At 42.3% G+C, this 22,585-nt stretch overlaps 1 protein-coding gene across 1 annotated transcript in view; it reads right to left on the bottom strand.

Annotated features, from left to right (window-relative positions):
* Positions 1–3,145: 3,145 nt before the first annotated feature.
* Positions 3,146–22,585, bottom strand: part of LOC309552548 (uncharacterized protein) — a gene marked incomplete at its 3' end in the record, with an annotated part of 65,997 nt that continues 46,557 nt past the window's right edge. The window contains exons 12-22 of the mRNA XM_082253503.1: positions 20,948–22,127; positions 20,138–20,196; positions 19,690–19,834; positions 18,040–18,138; positions 15,532–15,661; positions 12,032–12,161; positions 11,784–11,963; positions 5,621–5,763; positions 5,106–5,187; positions 3,784–3,929; positions 3,146–3,248 (exon numbers count right to left, since the gene is read on the bottom strand). Coding sequence (XP_082109629.1) covers positions 3,146–3,248; positions 3,784–3,929; positions 5,106–5,187; positions 5,621–5,763; positions 11,784–11,963; positions 12,032–12,161; positions 15,532–15,661; positions 18,040–18,138; positions 19,690–19,834; positions 20,138–20,196; positions 20,948–22,127 — 2,397 coding nt within the window. The remainder of the gene's footprint in view (positions 3,249–3,783; positions 3,930–5,105; positions 5,188–5,620; positions 5,764–11,783; positions 11,964–12,031; positions 12,162–15,531; positions 15,662–18,039; positions 18,139–19,689; positions 19,835–20,137; positions 20,197–20,947; positions 22,128–22,585) is intronic.

Genomic DNA, 22,585 nt, shown 5'->3' with positions numbered 1-22,585 from the left:
TCTATGGAAATGTTTGACCATTCTTCCACAAGCGCGATTGTGAGGTCAGGCACTGATGTTGGATGAGAAGGCCTGGCTCACAGTCTCCGCTCTAATTCATCCCAAAGGCATTCTATCGGGTTGAGGTCAGGACTCTGTTCAGGCCAGTCAAATTCCTCCTCCCCAAACTCACTCATTCATGTCTTTATGGACTTTGGTTTGTACACTGGTGTGCGGTCATGTTGGAACAGGAAGGGGCCATCCTCAAACTGTTCCTAAAATGCTGGGATCATGAAATTGTACAAAAGAGTTTCCTTCACTGGAACTAAGGGGCCAAGCCCAATCCATGAAAAACAACCCCACACCATAATCCCCCCTCCACCAAATGATTTGGACCAGGGCACAAAGCAAGGTCCATAAAGACATGGATGAGCGAGTTTGGGGTGGAGGAACTTGACTAGCCTCAACCCAATAGGCAGGCATGCCAATAATTTTGACAATATAGTGAACATTGCAAAAAAACATATTTAATTTAACCCAAAAAATCCTCTAGTATTCAAAAAATGTATGGACTGCCGAATGAAGCTGGAACAGGTACATCCAGGCTACTACCTTCTGTGTAATGCCTGGTCAGCCTCAAGGACACAGCACCTAGCATGGGAAGTCTCTGCAAACCTCCATGTGCAATCTGTGCAAAAAAGGGAGAAAGGCTGGTGCCATGGAAATCGGCTAAAATATAATTTTATTAATGCAAAGAACAACAATCAAAAAATCCAATACGTTTCAGTCATAGGGCCCTAATCATGGCTCCTGATTAAGGCCTGATGGCCGAAACGCTTTGGATTTTTTGACTGTTGTTCATCCGCAATAAAAAAAACAATGTTTTAGCTGACTTCCATGGCATCAGCATTTTTCCCTTTTTTTGCAGAAAGATGCTGTTTTTTCAGCCTGGTGGCATGAGAGGTAATACTCCTAAATCGACTGCCAGAGGGCAACACTGTAAATAAGGCATTCGCAGGAAAGGAGCTTTGCAACAGTAACTGATTGAAATAATGTAGTGCAGTCATATTCCTGCATGTGAGGATTCCCTCAGGTGTGCAGCTAAAGGAAACAAAAGAGTTTAGGAATCTTAAGCATCAGCGCTCTGCCCTCATCTGCAAAAGTGAAATCAAAAATAATGCCATGTTTTGTGAAATGTTTTACATATGTTATGAGATGAGAGCTTATGGTCTTTCATACTTTTCTTTTTCTCAAATGTATTTAGTCACATAGCAACTAAAGTGGGGTACACACTATAAGAAAATCAGGCGAACAATTGTCAGATTTTTCTCATTGTTTCACAGCAAATCGGAACCGATGAACGAAAATTCTTAAGAAAATACATACAAAAATTCTCATACGACAAAGGCTTTTTTTGTTGTTTATTGTTTCTGATAATGCGCAGTTTTTCTTTTCTGATTTTTCTTGTACAAAAATCGTATGAAAACTGTACACATTTAACGAAAATTGTTGGTTTTTTACCGTACGAGAAAAATTTTTGAGTTTGTCCCTTCCAGATTTTTCGTACGAAAAATGTAGGAAGTTCTGTACACACTATACAAAAATCGTATGAAAATTCTTTGGACAAAAATGTTCGCCCGATTTTCTTAAAGTGTGTATGAGCCTTGAGGGAGGTGTGGGATCCCACCATCTTCGGAGGAATACAAGCTTTGGCTGTGTTGAGAAGGTTCTGTAGGATGGATCTTTTGTAGGTTTCATAGAGCTGTGGAAGTTAAGTATGAGAAAAAAAAGAAGGGTCCTCTGCAATAGGGAAATCTATTGGCTCTTTAAATATTATCCCATTAATATTTCAAAAGTCCAGAAGTTTCCAGCAAGACCAGAACAGATGAAAGATAAACCCACTTTTCTGTTTTGAATCAGCAACATTGGTCTGGAACATTAGGATACATTTTATAAATGGAAGATTATGTTCTGGTTTCTTGGTATTTGGTACAGCTTTAGGATTTTATTGCAGATGTAGTATCTTTTGGCATTGTTCCGGTGCTAAGGATAACTGTAGTGTCTTTAGAGTTGATGGCTTTTTGATTCCTTTAGTCCCTTTCTTACCACATTCTATATGGATATACTGTCTCTTGGGTCCCAAGCCCTACTCCATAGATGCCATGGTTCCCATACACTATACTGATGATGATCAAAAGCCTGAAACACTTGTAGGCTGTACGCAGTTTGGTATAAATGGCTATATTTGCACTATACACTGACAATTCTAAATGTGCTTTTGGCTGTTTTGAGACCTTCCTTTTGTTTTAGGAAGGCTTAATGTGCTACGCGCTGATTAGGGGTTAAGGGCTTTTTACTAAATTTAGTCCCTTACTTACATTTACTTCTATGGTAGAAATCACTAAATGGCAGACTGTGGTCTGGACCTGGGCTGAGTGACAGTTCTGTCTAAACAGTGATGATTTTCTGGTACATAAATTCTTTTCACAGTGGGGTATCCATAGTGTGGCATTCTAAGGCACATGCTCTGGGCACCACTTAAAGGGGGGCTGCTACATCACTCAGTAACCTGGGTGCCTCTCTTTCTCTGCCTAAGCCCCTTGCCTGGCTCTCCTGTATTCTTCAGCACAGGATTCCTCTCCTGGGTCTTCTGCCCTCACTGATTCAGTCATCCTCTGGTTGCTAAGACCACCCTGCATCCTAACAACTAATTCATTCATTTATGTAAAACCTTTACCCCAAAAGGAGAAAAAAACTTATGCTATAACCACTTAAAAAGTTTGCCTTTATTTTGTTATTCAGGTCCATCTAAAATAAATCTGCTAATGCATCTAACACTATCCTTTCCTCTGATAAAGCTGCTGTCCAAAGGTGTTTCCGGTACTCCTCCATCCAGAACGGAGACACCCTAAGACAGGAAGTGTATTACTGTCGGGATCACCAGGTGAAAATAAAGGAAAACGCCTTAAAAAGAAAATAATGCAGCCACTACATTTAAGGACTGGTAAGATGCAATATATTCTTCCCATAATAAATAACAGATCGTTGATTGTTGTTATACCCTTTTGTGTAGATTCGTTATACAAATATTTCCCCACAATAAAATTCGGAAGAATTTTGAAAAAAAAACAAAAAAAAAAAAAAATCACGCCTAAATGTCCACAAGTCACATTGCTGGTAATGAAGAGGTCTGCTTAGTGCTGACAAGTTTTTGAAGTGGGAGAGTTCTGAGGAGTAATCCAGCTGGAGAGTTGCGTATCTGGGACACACTGCAAAATAGAAATATGTATTATTCCAGAAGCAAACAGCAATATCATAAACATTCAGTTGTTCTGTGTAAACGAAAAGGATCTGTTCAAAAAATCTGGAGAAAAAGGAGCTCAACAAAATGGAAGAACATTTTACTGACCAATCAGATTTCTTGCCCCATTTTGTCAGAGAACAAAAAAAGTAATTCTTTGGTCACTATAAGCAAATACTTCATGTTTACAGAAATCCAGGAGACCCCAAACTGTAAAGAACGTAGAAAATAAATCAGGACAAATAAAGAAGTAATAGGTCAAGGTTACCATTTAGTTTTTAGTTCTGGTACTAGGTTATGTTGCAATATTAACCTCCTAATATTCACAAGCAGATCTACAATGTAATAAGCAAGGTCTTTTCCCATTTGGCTGTAGACCTACTTTTGCAAATAACTGTAGTCCCACGCACAGTTCCATGCATATTTATATCCAAGTGGACCAAAAGCTTGCTCTGATATTTACATGATTTATTATTATATTAGGTTTTTGACCTTGCACTCACCTGCATTCCTTGCACGAATACCTACGCACATCCATCTCCAGCAGTTTGGGGGTGACCACTACTGGTTGTATTTCTGTATCAGTGTACATGGTCTTCCACTCTTTGGGCACGTATGGTGGGGCTTTCCCATGGCACAAAATACCATCCTGTTAATGAAGAACAAACTTGTACTCACACACAATGACAATCAAAAAGGCAAATATTACTATTATGTAGACCTCTTAGCTACACCAAACTCTGTAGCAGGTATACATTAGTATCTAACAATGATAAAAGTATTCACATTTGGGAAGCATGACCTGCACATCTCTTTTATTCCTGAGCAAATAGATCACATGATTTACTTCTCGCATTGCACATCCATTAGCAACAAATACCAGGAAATTCATTACAAACTCCTGACAAAGTGGTTCACATTAGCTGTGGCCACGGCTCACAGCAGGGGTCTGGTGAATCCCTGTTCTCCATTTCAGGTACGAATTAGGTCTGAATTTTTGCCTGAATTCAGACCTGAAACTGAGCCAAAGACGCACAGGACCCTTTCCAGTGTGGCCTGTGGCCGCCCGGGGGTAAGCACCGGCTCCATTGAGAGTCAGGCACACTTTCCGGTCATGCAAAATGGATGCGGGGAAACCCCCATTCAATTCACATAAGTGTTAAACCAGCCTTAGTGGTGCATTAACAAGGCACATCTCAGGCCTACTGTACACTAGGGGTCAGAGCAACTACATATTGAACTTTTAAACTTAAGGTTAGTTCGTAGACCACAATGGCTTGGAAATATGCCTGGTATAAACTGTATTCATTCGTAGAAGGGGGCCTATACCTCCAGGGGAGGGGAGCTGCACCCCTCATCACACAGAAACAAGCCTTCACCCCCTTAGTTAGCAGTAGCTTCTCTAAATTTAAAAGGAATAGTGGTGAAGACCTAAAAGATATAATAGCAAAGACTGAGAAGGGAAAATGAAAAGGGGGGAGTGTTAAGAGGGAAAGTAGGGTAAGACCATGCACTCCGAATCCTAGCAATATTACATTTTAGTAATAGCAGCTCGTATCACCTCATCACATTTTGAGTGGATTATTATTTAGAAGTGTAGGGTGCATACAGTCATCTTCTCAAAAAATATTTATTGGTATACCTTCCTAATGCAACCTGCATTCCCAGTTTCTGGAAACAATCCACGCATGCCTTGCTCACACATTAGTTTACAGGGGTAAATGATAAGTCACATATGGAAGATTATATGTTGCAAGACCCTGCCTTGTATGATTTAATTGAATTAAGAATAGAAATAAAAAAATATACACTTTGTTGTTGTTACCTGATCAAGTGGTGGGAACCTACTCCTCTGAGGAGATCTATAATGTGGCAGAATTTGTGAGTGACCCTCCTGCATTGATGATCTACAAATAAAAATATAAACTGTTTGATGGAACATTAACATCAGGTAATTCATTTAAAATTTACACATAGTGCAGATCCAGTGATTAAAGATGGGTCAAGCTTATATTCACTTTAGCACAGGAACCCCAGACATTTAAAGGGTATTGAATAAAACGTTGGTGCTTTTTTTATAAACATTGTAAGAATGATGGGTATTCTTGTATTCATGATCTTTGATAATAGTATTCATCAAACCACCTTTACATTCCATGCAAGTAAGTCCACGCCTGACCATATAAAAAAAAATCAGGGGAATACCATAATGAACCTAATGTTTTCAACACAGTATAATAAAGTCCCCCTTCCCTGAATGTTTCTTACTTTTTTCAGTAATGAATTCTGAACATGTTATAGATTGTTGTAATCTAATATTTCAGCATAACTTTCTTTTACCTTCCAGACCATGACAGCACAGGTTTAATCAGAAAAATCCCACTGTCCTCTTGAACTCCTTGTAAGATCTGCTGGAGGGACATAGACAGATTCAGCTTTTCCTCTTGACTTTGCTCTCTCTTTTTTTTCCAGCGGAGGAAAACCTAGGACATTGACACCGAACAGTATATTACAGATCTGGAGCACAGTATTCACCGAACAGTAAAGCACAGAATTGGAGCACAGTGGCCAGCAAGCAGTAAAGAACGGAATTGGAGCACAATAGTCACCAAACTGTACAGCACAGAATTACAACACAGATGGTAACCACAAAGTTCTGATTTTAGCAGGTTTTTGGAACATATTTCCTTAGTACATAAAGCAGTGCTGTATCCTGTCCTAGGCCAACAAGGCCCAGGCCTAGGGCGGCACTTTGCAGGGGGGCAGCAGAAAAAATATTTCATTATTTGTATAATGACTATGGACTTCCTATTTATTATACAAATAAGTGAAATAATGCTATAATTACAATCAGTGGCAGCAAACACAAGTCCAAATATCTTAAAAGAGTAATCTTACTAATCCCATGACATAAGGCTGTACTAATGGGCACTGATGGGGCTGAACTGGTGACCACTGATGAGGCCACACTGATATGCTGCACTGATGGGCAGTAAAGAGGCGGCAATGATAAGGCTGCACTGATGAGGCTGAACTTATGGGAACTGATGAAGCTATGCTGATGGGCACTGATAGACTGTGGTTGTGGTCTGTGGTTTACAGATAACAGGGTGAGTCATAAACAGGAAGGGGTGTGGCCTTTACAGAAAGGGGTGGGTCATATTTAAATTAGGGGGTGCACAAGTTTAGTCAGGCCTAGGACAGCACAAAACCTAAATACGACACTGACATAAAGGGGCACAAAATGACAAAAGTGGGCATGAGTAAAGTAAAGATAGTCATTGAGCTGATCTAGGGTGATGGCTAGAACCCTGCGAATCAACTGCAGGTTCCTGCATCGCACGTGACTCCCAGGCAGTTCACCTCCATATGCCTATCACTGGGGGTGTCAATACAAAGTTAATGACACCGCCAGATTAGTTTGCATATCACAGTGTGAACCCATGTGATTCGATTCTGGTGAGGACCAAAAAAGGGTCCTGTGCGATTTTGGTCTGAATGCGATGCAAATTCAGCCATGCAATCTGTATGGCTGAATTCGCAACGCACAGACATCGCATGTGATTTGCAGAGCAGTGCGCTCCGAATCACATGCGATGTCTGTCATCGGATATGTGTGAATCGGCTCTTAAGGTGGGTGTGGAATAGATGATTCTCTTTTATTTAATTCCTACTACAGCCACCTTAAATGACTGCAGATAATGAACTAAGCTGCTGAACTGTTGGAAAAGATAACAAGTAATCTGGGATGGAAAGGGTGTCAGGTAGACAGTCAGAGACTGCAGGCATGGTGGCACAGGAGACAGTCAGACTGCAGGTATGGTGGCACAGGAGACAGTCAGTCAGACTGCAGGCATTGTGGCACAGGAGACAATCAGTCAGACTGCAGGCATGGTGGCACAGGAGACAATCAGTCAGACTGCAGGCATGGTGGCACAGGAGACAATCAGTCAGACTGCAGACATGGTGGCACAGGAGACAATCAGTCAGACTGCAGGCATGGTGGCACAGAAGACAATCAGTCAGACTGCAGGCATGGTGGCACAGGAGACAGTCAGACTGCAGGCATGGTGGCACAGGAGACAGTCAGACTGCAGACATGGTGGCACAGGAGACAATCAGTCAGACTGCAGGCATGGTGGCACAGGAGACAGTCAGACTGCAGGCATGGGGGCACAGGAGACAGTCAGACTGCAGGCATGGTGGCACAGGAGACAGTCAGACTGCAGGCATGGTGGCACAGGAGACAGTCAGACTGCAGACATGGTGGCACAGGAGACAGTCAGACTGCAGGCATGGGGGCACAGGAGACAGTCAGACTGCAGGCATGGTGGCACAGGAGACAATCAGTCAGACTGCAGGCATGGTGGCACAGGAGACAATCAGTCAGACTGCAGGCATGGTGGCACAGGAGACAGTCAGACTGCAGGCATGGTGGCACAGGAGACAGCCGGACTGCAGGCATGGTGGCACAGGAGACAGCCGGACTGCAGGCATGGTGGCAGAGGAGACAGCCGGACTGGAGAGATGGTACAGTAAATCAGTAGATGGCCAGAGACTGCAGACATGGTGCAGGTACTGTGGAGATGGATGCTTCCCCCCTCCCCATCTCTGTAGAGGGGTGATGTAGCAGATCAGTGTACACAGCTCAAGGACCTGGGCGAACATGTCCTCCCTCTAGAATATTACTGTTCAGTGTGATTTCCTGTTCCCTCCCACTCCGCTGTGTGCAGGCATGGACAGACTCCTCTGTTTACTCTCACCCCCCACCCTTACTCACATCTCATCAGCAGTGTCCCGATCCAGACTGCACACAGATCCTGCAATCCAACACTCACAGCCAGTCAGCTCAGCAGTGTCCCAGTCCAGACAGCAAGTTCTCTCCCTCTCTCACTCAGCTCCGGCATCCTCCTGTGTATCAGCAGCAGGGAGACAATGGAAAAACGTGTGGGCGGGCTCAGGCAGGAAGCAGACAGTGACACCCAAGCACCGCCCCTATGACGTCCACTCACAGGAAGCATTCAATCACAGGACAGCAATCGGAGTGGGAGTGTTCAGGGCGCATCAATCTGCGCCCCGGGGACACTCTAAAGAGCCGCCACTCAGCATACCAAAAACTGGCACATGATGGGAAAATCTCCACCCATCTCCATAGCAGCAATGTGTCCGGCGCCCCGCTGCATTAAAGGTACACTTTTTTTTTTTTTTTAATGCTCATGCTACAATGACTAGCCTGAGGGGGGCGGCGCCCCTGCGCCCCCTATTGAACAGCAGCCACTGACCCCCCCACACATACACACACACATGGCTCTTTTTAACTTATATTTTAAAATATGTTAAAGATAATATCAATATATTTCTATATATCATCTAAAAAGGTACAGTCTCCTAGGCTAGAACCCACAAACTTCACCATGATAAGCCTGTTACTCTAACCCCCACGCTACAGCCTTATGGTTGCTACATCTGGCACTTTTATAGATCTAAGTCTCTGTAACAGAGCCATATTAGTCTGGACAAGTAACTGTTATGATTGATCCGTTATGACCATAGACACACACGTTTTCAGCGTGGCTCCTTATGATGGAGTAGATGGCAGAGCAGGAGGATGACTGCAAAATGAGGAGCTTTTAATAAAGTAGAGGAACCACAGAACCCAGCACTGCCCTGCTTCCCTATATATATCTACTGTGTGCTGGAACTAGGATACATTTACAAATCTTACAGAGCAGAAGATATGTATGTCTGCAGAAAGATGGTCTGTGGGTGTTACTACATTAATTCTCATTGGTTCAAAAATCATCTTAATAAAGACAACAAAGTCACACAAATGGGTGGACTAGGGCGCACTGCTCTGCGCCCCGGGTCCACCCTTTTCTGAAGCCTATTAGAGCCTCTGGCTCTAATTAGGTGATTCATGAAAAAAAAAAAAAAAAACCATGAATGATACATCCCTGCCTGCAGGCCAGGTTCAAGACCCTGGAGGGCCGCATGTGGCCCGCTGGCCGTAGCTTGAGGACCCCTGATTTAGAATATAAGGCTAATTGTCTGCAAGAAAGCTGTATTAGTCTAGATAAGTAATTGTAATGATTGACCTGTTATGACCATAGACACGCACTGTCCTGCTGCCTTCTAACCATTCACAATTCCCTCATGTAGGGGCAACAGTGTAATGTTTCCTACAAGTTGGGGTACAGAACTGTGCTGGCCATTATGTTCTGATACCTATGGAAGTGGAAAGCACAACGAGCTGTAGTAGAGGAACCACAGAACCCAGCACTGCCCTGCTTCCCTATATATACTATTTGCTGGAACTAGGATGGATTTAAAAATCTTACAGAGCAGAAGATATGCATGTCTGCAGAAAGATGGTCTTCCATGGGCATATTTATTTTCCAATGCTGGTCTTACACTGTAGAGCCAAATTTGTATCTGAGCCAAAATTGAAGGAGTGGAGAAAAGGAGTCAATGGTGGGTCCGTCCTATCTGGTGGAGAGGGCGATGACCTGAATGTCTTGTGAACTGCTCTTAAAAGGCAGGTAAGCCTTTTATTCATCTAAAGTACTGGGGATCCTTATGCTTTAACCACTTAAGCCCCAGAGGATTTGGCTGCTCAAAGACCAGGCCCTATTTTGCGATTCGGCACTCCGTGACTTTAACAGACAATTGCGAAGTCGTGCAACGCTGTACCCAAATGAAATTGACGTCCTTTTTTCCCACAAACAGAGCTTTCTTTTTGGTGGTATTTGATCACGTGTGTGATTTTTATTTTTTGCGCTATAAACAAAAAAAGAGCGACAATTTTGAAAAAATATAAATATTTTTCACAATATTTTATATGAAATTCTCAAAAAAAAAATAAATGTAAAAATCTAAATTTTTTAACATTTTAGGCGAATTTGTTTTCTGCTACATATTTTTGGTAACAAAAAAAAAAAAATAAATAAAAAATCGCAAAATTTGCGCAAAATTTATTGCGTTTACTAACTAGGGGAAAGATTTATGTAATTTTTATTGTTTTTTTTTTTAACTAGTAATGGCGGCGATCTGCAATTTTTTTTTTGCGTGACTGCGACATTGCGGCGGACAGATCAGACCCCTGACTGACATTTTTGACACTTTTGGGGGTACCAGTGACATTACTACAGTAATCAGTGCCATAAATATGCACTGTTACTGTAAAAATTACACTGGCAGGGACGGGGTTAACTTTATTGGTGATCAAGGGGTTAAGTGTGTCCCTAGGGGTGTGATTCTAACTGTTAGGGGGTGTGGCTAGTGAAGTAATCACAGAAACATACGATCCTACATAGCAGGATTGCATAGCCTCTGTCATCACTTCAGGGAGAATGACAGACGGCTGTGTTTACATCAGCCGTCTGTCTTTACAACAGCCGTCTGTCTTTCTCCCTCTCCTTTGGGAGATCGCGAGTGGCTGGCAGACATTGGAGCCGCCAGTCACACGTGCTGGCTAGGCAGGGAACGAGCGGGGATTGGAGCGCGCCGCGCACTCGCCCCCTACAGGCTTTTTGGCAAGCGACGTAGGTCTACATCGCTTTGCCTGTAAGCGGCTGACTGCCGCAGTAAATAGTCGTGAGGCAGACAGCAAGTGGTTAAAGGGGTCTGAAAAATTTTAGAACATGCTTCACTATGGTGCATGCTTCAGTGGAGGAGAGGAGCTGGTGCTTGTGGCAATTCACATTTACCTGCAAGGAAGAAAAAACTGCAGTGGAGAAGGGAAAAGCTTGGGTATCCTGGTCTTATTGGTGGAAAACGCTTCAATACCCCCTGATGTATAACAAGTCATGAAAGTTTGGTGAGCCTTTCATTTATCTATAGTGTTGAGATTCTAGAAACACAAAATGTCTATTGCCATGTGAGTATATTAATTGATATTTTGGATATTACACATACTACACTATGGAGCTATTTGTGTTTTAATATTAGTTGGAGCTGATCTGGTAATCTGGGACAGCATTTGTGTGTAAGAGAGGAGTGGAGAGGGAGACAATGTGCAACCCTACTTTTACTGGACCAATAAGCCCCGACTGAGAGGGAAAGTTCTGATGTCCTGCTAAGTAAATTCATCTATGAAAAGTGTTGCATGACTCAGTTATAAGGGGTAATGGGAGTTTGGTGAGCCTTTCATTTATTAATACTACACAGAGCACAAGGGTAGAAATACAGTTGGGAAGATGTGGAGTTGAACTCAGACTGTTTAAGACTTAATCACTAATAAAATTTCTGTGCATTGTCCTTTATGGGAATTTATATTGTACTTTATACATTTTTAGCACTGTATTCACAATATATTTGATATGTCTCTGTCCCTGGCAATCATATTCCATCACTTCCTGTCCTTGTGACACCTGGACAATCCGAAAGTGAGAGTAAATCTCCCTAGTGGAGCACAGATAGCAATAAAATAATGATAGCATTGCCAAAAAGTATAAAATAAAAGAAAAACAAGTTAGCTGAAGTTGAGCAAGCTAAGCAATTATACCTTTTGTTTCAGTACTTTTATCTTGGACAAGGCAGGTATGATGTGTGGTCTGGTAAGGCACTGTCTTTGTAAGTGGTTCTCAGCTTTGTTCCAGGAAATATATTGCACGTATCCTGAAGCTAGGGAACGCAGCCGCTCTTGGCGCAGTCTACGGTACTCTGACATTGCTCTACTGGCCTCCTGTAAAAAAAGAGGGATGCTCACAATGGAATTCACACATTATAAATGCCACACCTTGACAAACTCACCTGGTGTACATGTAGTGGTATCTTGCCCTGGTCACTTGCCCGTTGCAATATACGTCTGTTGTGCTCTTCATCAAGATGGGTAAATATTGAAGCTTGAAGTATACTGGTTGAGTTGCTGCTGGGGAGAATTCTGCTCTATGCACAAAAATAAAAAAATTTAGTAAATCTGTAAGTTTGTGTAGCATCTAAAGCTACAAAATAGAGCCATGCTTCTCTAAGATATAGCTTTTTAGCATTGCTGTTTTATTTATCCTGCTTTTTATTGTATTACATTGTTCTAATGCTAAATCAAAGAACCATGGAAAAGCTATGTAAACACCAAAATTCCTTTCTAGTAGGCTTTGCCACCAGAAGTCTGAAGTTCTTTTTTATGTTCTTACACATACAGTACATAATATCGTGAATTCTGAAACTTCGGTTGTTTAGTGAATGAGATAAATGTATATGGACAGCACTAGCCACCATAGAAATCATATCAGTTACTGATACTCACAATTTCATCTATGCCAAACTACAATACAATAGCACTGCTTCTTGGCATCGCAAGTAGGATTTTCAGCCACATTGCATGATTTTCAGCCATTTAGGTCTAAGTTTATTATAAGACTTGTATGTGCATCTTAGAGTCAAACTTTAGGCAAATCGATAAATATAGGGTTTTAATGCATGTATTTACTGTTTTTTGTTTCTAATTTTTTGTAATTCTGCACAGCCAGTTCTGCAATGAATGCACTTCTGCCACACTGCACAGTCAGACAGGTGACATATGTGGTTCCGCACTGCAGTTTCTGATGTCACAGATATGCCTTCAGTTTGTTTGTTCACTGAACAATGAACCACTATCATCTTCTTAGCAAGAAGAAGACCAAGGACAATCTAAATCAATCAATCTAAAACCACTATCATCTTCTCAGCAAGAAGAAGACCAAGGACAATCTAAGGCTGAACCAGTAACAGTACAGCTGAACCAAGAGGAAGTATGGTGTTCTTCCTGCCTATGCAGTATGCCCAGGGGCGGCTCTACTATTGGTCCCACTGGGTCCATTAGACCCAGGCAGCACTTAGAGAGGGGTGGCAAATTGACTCTCAAGATTATTTTTCCAGCAGTTTTGTGTGTCATCAGTTTGTGGCATGTTACGGGTGGCATTTCCCCATCTTATACTGCCGCCTGTAGTGCAAACTGATGAGTATGAAGAGGCGGAACATCTCCTCCGTGGAATGTCCATCACGTGATTGTGGTGTGCGCAAGGACGTCAGACATCATCGCACTCCATCTCACACGGTAGGCTGGATTCTCTAGGGGGGGGCGGTGGGCGCGGCAGACAGAGGAGTGTCAGGAGTACTAAGGATAGACAGTGGGTGTTTGGGGGACCAGTCTGGTTGTAAGTTATGGAAGAAGATAACAGTATATGTAATATTTTCTAAATTTCATATTTATATTGGATGTGATTTTTTTTTTTTTTGAGGGGTGGGGAGGATGACTTTCCAAACATACTGTAGGAGAAGTCTGCAGACAGGGGGCTCAAAAAACTGAAGAGTTCAGCATAAACTGAAATCCAACAGTGACTATACTCAATGTAGATTCAAGATTTTCCAATGATTTCTCAGGAAGACTAACAATTGTCTCTGATCTCACATCAGTGCTGCTTGATTAATAATATCTACCTGTCTCCTTTGTATGAAAGATATGCCTAAGAGGGTACAAATTTAGAAGCCACAGAGCAAACTGAGACAAGAATTGCTTACAACGGAGGATCACAATCTTAGCTATAACATTTTGGTATTGTATCCACTGATTAGAGTATTTGTTGCATAAGTATATGAAAAACCAAGGAGGTAAATCATTTTTGCTTGCTGCATATATTGAGTAGTATGGGTTGTGAATCTTATAACACCAAAAGTAATCCAAGATGTATGTAGCGCAGTGTATACTACAATTTTTTGTAAGAGTTTGCTGTACTCTTTTAACGATCATTCACATGGACAACAGACTCTACCATGTCTACCAATGTCTTTATGGACCTTGCTTTGTGCACTGGTCCGAATCATTTGGTGGAGGGGGGATTATGGTGTGGGGTTGTTTCTAAGGGGTTGGGCTTGGCCCCTTAGTTCCAGTGAAGGGAACTCTTAAGACGTCAGCATACCAAAACATTTTGGACAATTTCATGCTCCCAACTTTGTGGGAACAGTTTGGGGATGGCCCCTTCCTTTTCCAACATGACTTCGCACCAGTGCACAAAGCAAGGTCCATAAAGACATGGATGAGCAAGTTTGGGGTGGAGGAAGTTGACTGGCCTGCACAGAGTCCTGACCTCAACCTGATAGAACACCTTTGGGATGAATTAGAGCGCAGACTGTGAGCCTGGCCTTCTCTCCATCATCAGTGCCTGACCTCACAAATTCGCTTCTGGAAGAATGGTCAAACATCCCCATAGACACTCCTAAACCTTGTGGACACTCTTCCCAGAAGAGTTGAAGCTGTTATAGCTGCAAAGGGTGGGCCAACTCAATATTGAACCCTACGGATTAAGACTGGGATGCCATTAAAGTTAATGTGCATGTAAAGGCAGGCGCCCCAATACTTTTGGTAATATAGTGTATCTAGAATGCATAACTGATAATTTACAAGCAATTTCTAATTTGCTTACTTACTGAAATATCTATGGAGTGTTGCTCACCAGCTTCTGCGCTTCTTACCACCAAACGGCTGAAAGTTTTGGAAGAAAATAACAGACCCTTTTACATATACTTTAGTGCATAAAAATAAATAAATAAATGTATTTGCTATTCTATGATTTTATGTTTAAAGTGGAACTTTAGTCAGAAAATAAAGTCCTGCTAGATCACTTCAGGCTGGCCCCTTTTTCAGGTATAGCTATGTAAGACATGAAAAATAAGTGTCTATACTGTTAAAAATCCAGTAACACAATGTCTCACTGTGTTCTGCACATGCTCAGTTGCCCTCCACTTTTAGGCACTGCCGCATTGGTAGAGGCCGATCTGCTGACAGCCCTAAAGTGGAATTAAACTCTCCTTTCCATTACAGCCAAGGAAGCTGCTTCTGTTTGATCTGCAACTGCCATTTTGCTGCACATGTCATCAATCAGTTATGACACCAGCCTTTGATGGTTTGACAGTTAGGTTGAGGACACAAGCAAATGCAACAGTTCGCAATCGCGGCATTCCAGGAAAGGAACTGTTTTTTGAAACTGTTAAATCATTGGGTTTAGTTCTGCTTTATGATTTACTGCTGTTCAGGGGCTCTGGGCTTCAGCAAAATGGCCAGCAAGAAGAATCGGGAGCAATGCTGGAGGTAATTTACAGCACACACTAATTTTGTTAGCATAATTATTAATGTGGAATGTATGTTCCTTTTATCAAATTGTTATGGTTAAGGTTCTGCTTAATGTTTCTGTTCAGAAAGAGTAAATAAATAGTTTAAACAAAAATACACTATTAATGTAAACATTTTCAAAATGGAACATTACACAGGATTTTACAAAATTGCAAACCTGTCAGTCTGAGTTTCCATGCTTCTATGTGTTATATCATCACCTTGTGCAGGTTCATCAGCTGTCTGATTGTGTTCATCATTACTCTTTGGGGCAGATTGTAGTAAACTGTGCAACACTAAGGAACAAAATGAATCACTCATCATGTATAGTGTAACACACAGTCAAGTGACACTATGTGGTTGTGAAAATAGAATGTGCACTTTGCAAGCACAATTACGCTCTGCAAGTGCAGTTGCTCCAGAGCTTAATAAATGAAGTAAAGCTTCACTTTACAAAGAATACCCAATCATATGTAAGAAAAAAAAAAAAAAAAAATTTGCCTACACATAATTGAATGATAAAAGTCAGCTGAGCTTCCCCTCGCTTACTAGGCTCTGGAGCAACTGCACTTGCAAAATTACTAACAGCAAATAGACTCTGAAATCAACCCCTATATATGAAGGGTCTGCACAACTGACTAGCCAGATGTACAATACATGTGTAATCATAATGAAACTAATACCATAAGTGCCAAAATATTTCTGTCTCGCCTACTCATACACCAGTAAAGCCCCGTACACACGTACCGATGGTCGGCATACAAATGTTCCTCTTTTCTCCCCGGGATGTCGGTGTCTGTTGAAAAGTGCAAAGACAGCACAAGGACAGCACAAGAATTTTGTCTGCAGACTTCAGCTGACTGCAGAAGTGATGTCATGTAATGGTTAACTTTCCCTGTGTTTTTAATTTTCTGAGCATGCCCAGTCTTGCAAATCTGCGGTCTGTCGGCCGAATTCTGTACTGACAGGCGAACAATCGTCCGTTCTGGTGTCCGCAGACAAAAATTTTCATGTTTGCACGAAAGACTTTTGTCCGCGGATTGTGCGCAGACATCTGTCGGAGGCACCATACTAACACGCGTACAATCGGCAGATCTTTCGTCCGCCGACGTTTGTATGCCGACGATCGGTACGTGTGTACGGGCCTTAAGTTACCCTGTGTTTCAGCTGGCAATAAAGTGCTCATAGAAAAATCCTAAAACATAGTGACTTTCTGTATTATCTTTTCAAATAGCGACTTTTTCAAAATCTTTATTTGCATCACATAACAATGCCCAGTCATGCTATTAGGTTGTTCAGGCATCGGGCATAGCATTGTGGAATGGAGTTCGGGGTTGCCCCTAATCCCCATTATAACATAGAAATAGAGAAACTGAGGGGGAACTGGGCAGGGCCGCCGATAAAGGGATACCACTGGGCCTCCTGTAGAGGGCCTGGGCACACAGGGGGGCACGGACAGCAGGGTGCTCAGTGCGGCAGGATGAGAGTACAAAACAGAAAGATGCACCGTGTCTGTGTCTCTCCCTCCAGCAGCTGAAATTCAGTTTCTCTCCCTCTCGTTCCCGCCAGCTTTCAGCTGCTGGAGGGAGAGACACAGACACAGTGCATAGTTCCTGTAACTGTCCTCTAGCCCTGCCGCACTGATTGCCCTCCCTGTGCTGCCCACATCTGATATCCCTCCCCAGCGCTGCTGGCTTTCCTCTCCAGCTGGCTGTTGCAGGTACACAGGTGGTTAGAGAATGGGGGAAGGGGCTGGCAAATATGTCATTTACCGACCCCTTCTATTTCTAAATTGGACACAGTGAGCGATTGGTATTGATCACTTCTGTGTCCATTGATAGCTAAACATAGTAAACTGCTTCAGTTTATGAATGAACAGGAGCCTCTGTCTCCCATTCATTCATCTTCTGTGCAACTGAGATTACAGAGAAAGGAACGGCTGAATCTGTGTTCTCAATTCCTTTCTCTGTCTCAAAAGTGAGTTGTCAGGGTCTAAACCCCTAGATTTCGGACCACTGACTTTTTATCCAAGCCCCCACCCCCAAATAAAGCATTGTTAAAAAAAAATAAAGTTGTAGACATTTTTAAAATAGTAACCAAAAAAAAAAAAAAACATTTTTAAAAATTGGAAAAATTATTTTCAAAATGTTTCATTTTTATAATTGGAGGGGGGGGTCTGTCTGGTAGGCTGTACGGGGCACTGTGATTTCTAATCCCTGGCTCTGGTTGGTGGTTAAGGCACAAATTCTGAAAGGTATGTTAGGTAGTTAATATTATTATTATACCCATAGACTTGCTTTATACTTTTAGTCTCCATTCAATATTTGTAGGTCAGTGAAACAAGTGCATTGGTTATACCGTATCACAATTTAGTAAGAAGATATTTGAATATCTCATTTATCCACAATCAATCACTGCCATTGTGCTTGATTTGCAACACATCAGTAGGATGATATTACAAAAAAAAATGCTTTTTCTATGGCAGGAGATGACAGAGCTTTAACACGGGGATTACATTCTTTTCTTGCTTCTAACGACTCTTATAACATTGGCAGTGTGACATCACCTCTTTATAGAAAACCCACATAATGGCTCCACAAAAGTGGCTTCAGACCAGGTCTATTTTGTTGCTTGACCACAAAACTTGTTTTGCATGCACATGTAAAAGGTTTACCTGCTGGCAAGTGTTTAAGCTGTGTAAGATTACTGGATATTTCATCTCCATTACAGTCTTTTAATTCTGCAGTTAGACCATCAACTAAAGAGGAAAAGCCTATTGAAGAAGATAAAGCAGAAATGAAAACGAGTAAACTAGGGAATAAAAAAAGAATATGATAAAGATGGTATAAAATCAGTGGCGGCCGGTGTGTTGGGGGCGCAGGGGCGCCGCCCCCCTATCCATGCGTCCGGCCCCCTAATATGCATGCAGGGCGCCGGACGCATGGAGCTTAATGGGGTTTTTTTTTTTTTTATACATCACCTGATTAGAGCCAGAGGCTCTAATAGGGCGATGCAAAGGGTGGGCTCGGGCGCCGAGCAGTGCGTCCCAAGCCCACTCATTGTGTGACAATAGCGAATGAAAATTCGCTATTGCCACACCGATCCTCCTCCTGGCCAATCAGGAAGCGCGTCCGATACACGCTTCCTGATTGGCTGCAAGGCAAACCCCATGCCATTGGCCGAGGAGGAGGCAGAGCGGGAGGACTGCAGGAGATGCGCCGGGGGACAGAGTGAGGAGAAGCCGCCGCCGCCGGGACTGAAGAGAAGCCGCCGCCAGGTAAGTGCATTGGTCTTGGGAAGAAAACCACACTGCATTGAAGGGGGCACGCACGCTGGTCTCTGGCACTCTGCATTGATTGGGGGCACGCTGTGGCACTCTGCATTGATTGGGGGCATGCTGTGGCACTCTGCATTGATGGGGGCATGCTGTGGCACTCTGCATTGATTGGGGGGCACGCTGTGGCACTCTGCATTGATTGGGGGGCACGCTGTGGGACTCTGCATTGATTGGGGGCACACTGTGGCACTCTGCTTTGATGGGGGCATGCTGTGGCACTCTGCATTGATTGGGGGCATGCTGTGGCACTCTGCATTGATTGGGGGCACGCTGTGGCACTCTGCATTGATTGGGGGCATGCTGTGGCATTCTGCATTGATGGGGGCATGCTGTGGCACTCTGCATTGATTGGGGGGTGGGCATGCTGGGGCACTCTGCATTGATTGGGGGGCACGCTGTGGCACTCTGCATTGATGGGGGCATGCTGTGGCACTCTGCATTGATTGGGGGCATGCTGTGGCACTCTGCATTGATTGGGGGCACGCTGTGGCACTCTGCATTGATTGGGGGCATGCTGTGGCACTCTGCATTGATGGGGGCATGCTGTGGCACTCTGCATTGATTGGGGGGGGCATGCTGGGGCACTCTGCATTAATTGGGGGGCACGCTGTGGCACTCTGCATTGATTGGGGGGCACGCTGTGGCACTCTGCATTGATTGGGGGCATGCTGTGGCACTCTGCATTGATGGGGGCATGCTGTGGCACTCTGCATTGATTGGGGGGCACGCTGTGGCACTCTGCATTGATTGGGGGCACGCTGTGGCATTCTGCATTGATTGGGGGGCATGCTGTGGTGCTCTGCATTGATTGGGGGCACGCTGTGGCGCTTTGCATTGATTGGGGGCACGCTGTGGCACTCTGCATTGATTGGGGGCACGCTGGTCACTCATTTTTCTGTTTGCGCCCCCCCCCCAAAAATTTTGAGCACCAGCCGCCACTGTATAAAATGCATATTGCTCTAGATTACATATTCACAGTTTACCCACCGTTATTCATAAGCAGGTCCCTTATTTCTTGTACACATGTGTTCAATCCTTGTAAAATATCCCACATTTCTGCAGAGCTATCCTCACTGCTCAGCCTTTTCTCATTTGGTACATTTCCCTGTTCTTTATGTGGGGTCTTTGTTGCCTGCAACAGTACCAAAAGACCCACTTAAAACATTTCCTAATATTTTTGTGTCTTATTTGTCAAGTGAATCGATCAGTATCTGAAGTTTTTGACAAACATTTTTGTCCTTGTATCTAAAGACCACGGTACCCACATTTATACAGTTATTATGAGTGTTGGGCAGTGTTTATTACATCCAAATTTATGTTAATAGAATTCTGAATACAAACATAGGGACCAGAAGTATATAAAGCTTCCCCTTTATTTTATCATTGGTTGTCTGATACACCTAACTCAAAAACATAAAGTAACAGAAACAATTACCTTTTTCATTTCTATTTCCTCAGCATCTCCATACAGAACGGGAGATCCAGTTGGGTGAACTACAATGAAGCACACTTAGAGGATGAATAAATCTTAATTTGCACTTGATGTAATGTATATGACAATTATCTCATCTGGCTGGGGTTTTGTAATTTATGTGGAAATACAATGTTTGATAAGAAATCATGCACTGAAATCATTATACTCTGATATTAGTGTTTGTAAACCCCTCATATACCCAGTGAGGTGAATAGCCTCAGATGATACAAAAAGATTTAAAAAATCTAAAGTTTTACTTGTTTATCCTCAGGCTTCTCTTGTCTACAACCCTTCAAGAAAGCACAATTGTGATAAAATCCTTTTGCATCTGTCAGGAACAGAGAGGAGGGGGTGGAGAGCTGCAGTTACAGTGTGTGAGAGCTGACTGGAGGAAAGGGACCCCCCCCCCTCTCCGCCTCCACATAGGCAGAGGAACGAATGAACATGCAGAGCTGTATTCTGAATAGACAAGCTGTGTACTGAGCTCCCTCCCCGTCACAAATGTTATGTGTCTGGAAAACTTCTCAGAAGTGACTCTTGCTGATAACTGAGGAATAAAGCACCAGAGAGAAACAACACTTAGAGCTTTGGGGAGAGAAAAATAAACACTACAGATATATGTGCTTATTCAGGTTTCATTATATATATATATATATATATATATATATATATATATATATATATATTATCAAAATAATCTAAACTTCTAACTTCTATTAATTTACTCTTGATATGTAAAAATAGAAAAAAAAAATAAAAATAAAGAGATACCTATATCTCCCACAGAGTCATTGACTGTATAATGGATTGTCTTCGCAGGTATAGCAGGTGATTCAATATGAACGTTGTCTTCCATTATGGTATCCACAGTGTGTAAAACTGGTGATGTTACTGGAAATAAGCTATGAGTTTCATGAGAACGCGAGTCGACAAGGTTACTTTGTACAGAAAATGATGTAAGCGGTGCAGTATTGTTAGATTCTGGTACTAATGTTCTATGATGTGCCTCTTGACTCGAGGATGATCTAGAATATAGATTGTTCAGATTTAAAGAAGAAGAATGTGATTCAGTGGTATAGGATGCAGAGGGGATTAATTTTACACCCTCTTCCAGTTTGGTAGAGAGTTCAAAATGTGTATTTTCAGCATTTCCAGGTGATGAAATTAATAAAAAGGAATTCTTGTTGGGGTTAGGAATTAATGTTAAAAAGTCTGTATCCTCAGTGGGCATCACTGATGGACCAGGACTTTTCTCAGTCCCCAGATGTACAGTGACCTGACTGTTGCTGCTGCCTGTTGGGGAAGGCAGTTGTTGCTCCACAATAGGACTAAAATGTTCTTCCTCGATAGCTACTGACAACAGATGATGGTTACTTTCACATGGCTCCTGATAGGGTTCATCAACATGAGACTCATTACTAGGCATGGACAATAAGTGCATAACATCTTCTATCTGCTCAACTGTCTGAGATACCATAGACTCATCTATGCTTTCTGTCACAAGAGGTGCATTTAGAGGATCAGAGTTTTCTTCATTGGATGTCACGTTCTCTTCAGATTTATAAGATATGGAGTTTGTCTCTATACTTGCCTGAGAGCCATCACAGAGTTTCTCAGACTCTGCTACAGATATATTACTGTCTATGCTGTCATTCATTATAATGCTTGGTTCTAGAGGTAACATGTTACCATCATGTATTGGTGCTGGTTTCTCACTAGGTTGGTTGATCTCAGATGAAGTATTAAAATCATCATCCTCTTTTACATTAACTGACGCAGTAACAGAATTGTGCTCTTTCATCACAGCTGAAAATGTAGTGTCCAAAGTGCTTTCATCAAATTCTTGTAAACAGGAGACGGGCTTGTCATTTTCTGTGGCGCTCCTGTCAGTATCCGTGACCTGCAGCTCCATTTCTGATGACCACACTTCATTGTGTTCACTGGTAAAGTCCTTCAGAATGTAAGAAAACAGACATATGGGCAAAGATTATTTTTTTGGGGGGAAAAAATAAGGGAAGAAAACACAAAGTAGCAGACCATAGTAAGATGGGGGAGTAAAAGTTGTGCACAATGGCTTTAAATCATTGGTACATCATTTAATAAGATCAATACTAGCAAATTTCATTACCGTAAGTCATTCAAAACTTCTTTCACGGCCATAATAGCTAAAAGTGTATCCAAACTTTCCTTCCTGCTTAGATGAATATAGCCATATTAGTGCATTTGCAACAGAAACAACTGAGAACTGTCCATGATACTTTTTTTATTTGCACTAACATCCTGAAAAACTGGATGTTAGTGTAAATAACAATGTATCATGGACTGTACTCATTTGTTTCTGTATCTAAATCCAAGTTTTCCTTTTAGATTTTAATAGAAGAATGGGGGTTGTCAAGCTTTTATTGCTAC

Source organism: Pelophylax lessonae, assembly GCF_965119305.1.
Source record: "Pelophylax lessonae genome assembly, chromosome: 4".
Lineage (NCBI taxonomy): Eukaryota > Metazoa > Chordata > Amphibia > Anura > Ranidae > Pelophylax > Pelophylax lessonae.
This window is presented reverse-complemented; position numbering and strand designations above follow the sequence as displayed.